We start from the raw sequence: 2231 nt of genomic DNA, 5'->3' as shown, positions 1-2231 counted from the left end.
ACAAGCCCATCTGTATGCAAAACAACACAATTATAGAAATTGATGCCTTATTTCTCTTCCTTGCAATGCTCCATTTTCATTTCCCTGTTCATGACATGCCCATTTTGCCACACAAGCTCCTTTCAAGTGACAGAATTAGAGGCTGAAGCATTGCTGAGGATGGAACTCAAAAGCACAGGGAGAAGATGAAGGGAAGGGGATGGAGATGGACAACGCTGTCAGCTGGTGCCAGCCTCTCATTACTCTGCAACTTGCTTTAAAGCTTTGCCCTAATGCATGGGGCCTCATTTCCTTGTGAGCATGGCCTTAAAGATCAAACTCCCAACAAAGTTCAGATGCAAAGACCAATACAGCCTTCGCTTCACCCATCTCTGCACACAAGCTGCCTCAGCAATGAGCACTCCAGTCATGGTTGCTCTGCTTTTTGGCTCTAGCCATTCTATGACATAAGCACTGCTCTCAGGAGGCCTTAACTCTCACTGTTGTTCCTCAGCCCTCTGTCAGCAGCTGAGTGAGGTCACCTGAAATGTGAATAGGCATGTTTCATAGACAAGGATATAGCTTTCTCACAAGCAAAAAATAGTGGATCCCTAGTCATAAATTCAGAGGACTGCCACAATCAAACACAAAGACTGGGCAAACATAAAGCAGCTCTCCACCATCCCCATGTCCATGCCTTGGATCCTGCTTCGCCCCTACATCCTAACAAAACAGCACACACCAACAAACACACAGCAACACTTCCAGGACGCACACACGCTCGCCCAGAAACAAGTGAGGTCTGGGACTGCCACCAAGGGCAGCTGGGACAGCAGCAGGAGTCCGGGCCGTCCTGAGGACATTTGCCAAAGGAGGACACCAAGGAGGACACCATGCAGTGTTGGCCTGAGATGGCATGTGCCCAGGGGGAGTGAATGCCCACCATGCGATACTCAACATACACACCTCAGGCCCCAGCCAGGCCCTCATCCCACAGTGGCGACAAAATGCCCTCCACAATTACACTGCGACTCCACCAGGCACAGGACACTCTCTAATCACAGAGGCACAACCAAATGCCTCATTTAGGAAGATGAAGAGAATGGAAACCAGGAGCCACACCAGCAATGGCCCTCACTGCACATTACCTGAGCAAGGGAGATGCGGAGATGCCAGACAGGTTCCCCAGAGACCAGCTCAACTATCAGGTTCACAGTGGTATGGCAGCACTGATGCTGGTCCAGAAAGTCAGGGCACAGCTCACGGTCAGATCCAGTGGCAGCAACATGGGCCAACATTCCTGAGCAGCACCAGAAAAATACAGACAGACCCAAGGGGGAGCTGGGAAAGCACCAGGCAACTGCGCATCCAGACCAATGGGCCTTGGTAGGCATAAACCAACCTGCCCCAGAGCAGCAGAACCAGACTGCTGCTGCTGAGCTGGAGAGAAGGTGAAAGCCTCAGGGCAGATCTGTAATACAGGCCCTAGGTCAATGGGCCTGAGTCAGTGGGTGTGGTGGGAGAACACAGGTGAGCATGAGGAGGGCCTGTGGGCCTGTGGCAGATCTCAGAACACTGATGTGCCTGAAGAGGATGTCACCTGTGCACCCAGGACACAGGACACCAGCTGCATCTGCCACAGAAAGGGAAGGGAGGATTTCCTTAGTCCTCATAGGTAGCTTGCATCAATTTCCAGAGTGAAAAATATGTCCTGGTTTCTCAGGATCTGCCCATGTGTCCGGTGCCCTACAGCACCCTGCCCCCTTGACCATGTGCTGCTCGTGTTGCCTTCCCTCCCAGGTATCACATTTTCTATGCGCTTTCCTCATACCCTCAGCTCACAGTGCCTTCACAACTGATGAAAGGCATTGCAGGGCTTCCCATAGCCAGTGGCACAGCAGGAGAGCTGACCCTCACTCTGCCCTGAGCAGCACTCAGAGGCACAGACAAAAGCATCATGTGTGGTGGACGAGAGCACATGGGAAATTGTAGCTTGCTTTCTCCTGCACTCCCTGTGGCAGGAACAATCATCACATGTGTTGGAGTGGAACAAAATAGCACAGGCCGTTCCACACGCAAGCCGTGTTGTGTCTCTCTCTGATGCTGATGGTCTTGCATATGCAGACCAAAGGGCCAGATGGTGCAATGACTGCAACCGGGAGAATTTTTCCTCCTCCTATTCTCATGCATCACTCAACAAGTTGTGAAACGCCTTCATTTCAGAGACGCTGGCCAAGATTACCACAAAAACA

At 51.6% G+C, this 2231-nt stretch overlaps 1 protein-coding gene across 3 annotated transcripts in view; it reads right to left on the bottom strand.

Annotated features, from left to right (window-relative positions):
• The window catches only part of LOC110387897 (feather keratin 2-like), a 16104-nt gene that overhangs the window by 4077 nt on the left and 9796 nt on the right, over positions 1-2231 (bottom strand). The window contains exons 1-2 of one of the 3 annotated variants that reach the window (XM_021376586.1): positions 1382-1593; positions 1128-1279 (exon numbers count right to left, since the gene is read on the bottom strand). The exons of 1 other annotated variant lie outside the window; for it this stretch is intronic. In XM_021376586.1, coding sequence (XP_021232261.1) covers positions 1128-1277 — 150 coding nt within the window. In that variant the 5' untranslated portion in view covers positions 1278-1279; positions 1382-1593. One more of the 3 variants, XM_021376585.1, reaches the window with a different exon arrangement.

Source organism: Numida meleagris, chromosome 24 (genome assembly GCF_002078875.1).
Source record: "Numida meleagris isolate 19003 breed g44 Domestic line chromosome 24, NumMel1.0, whole genome shotgun sequence".
NCBI classification, from domain to species: Eukaryota; Metazoa; Chordata; class Aves; order Galliformes; family Numididae; genus Numida; species Numida meleagris.
This window is presented reverse-complemented; position numbering and strand designations above follow the sequence as displayed.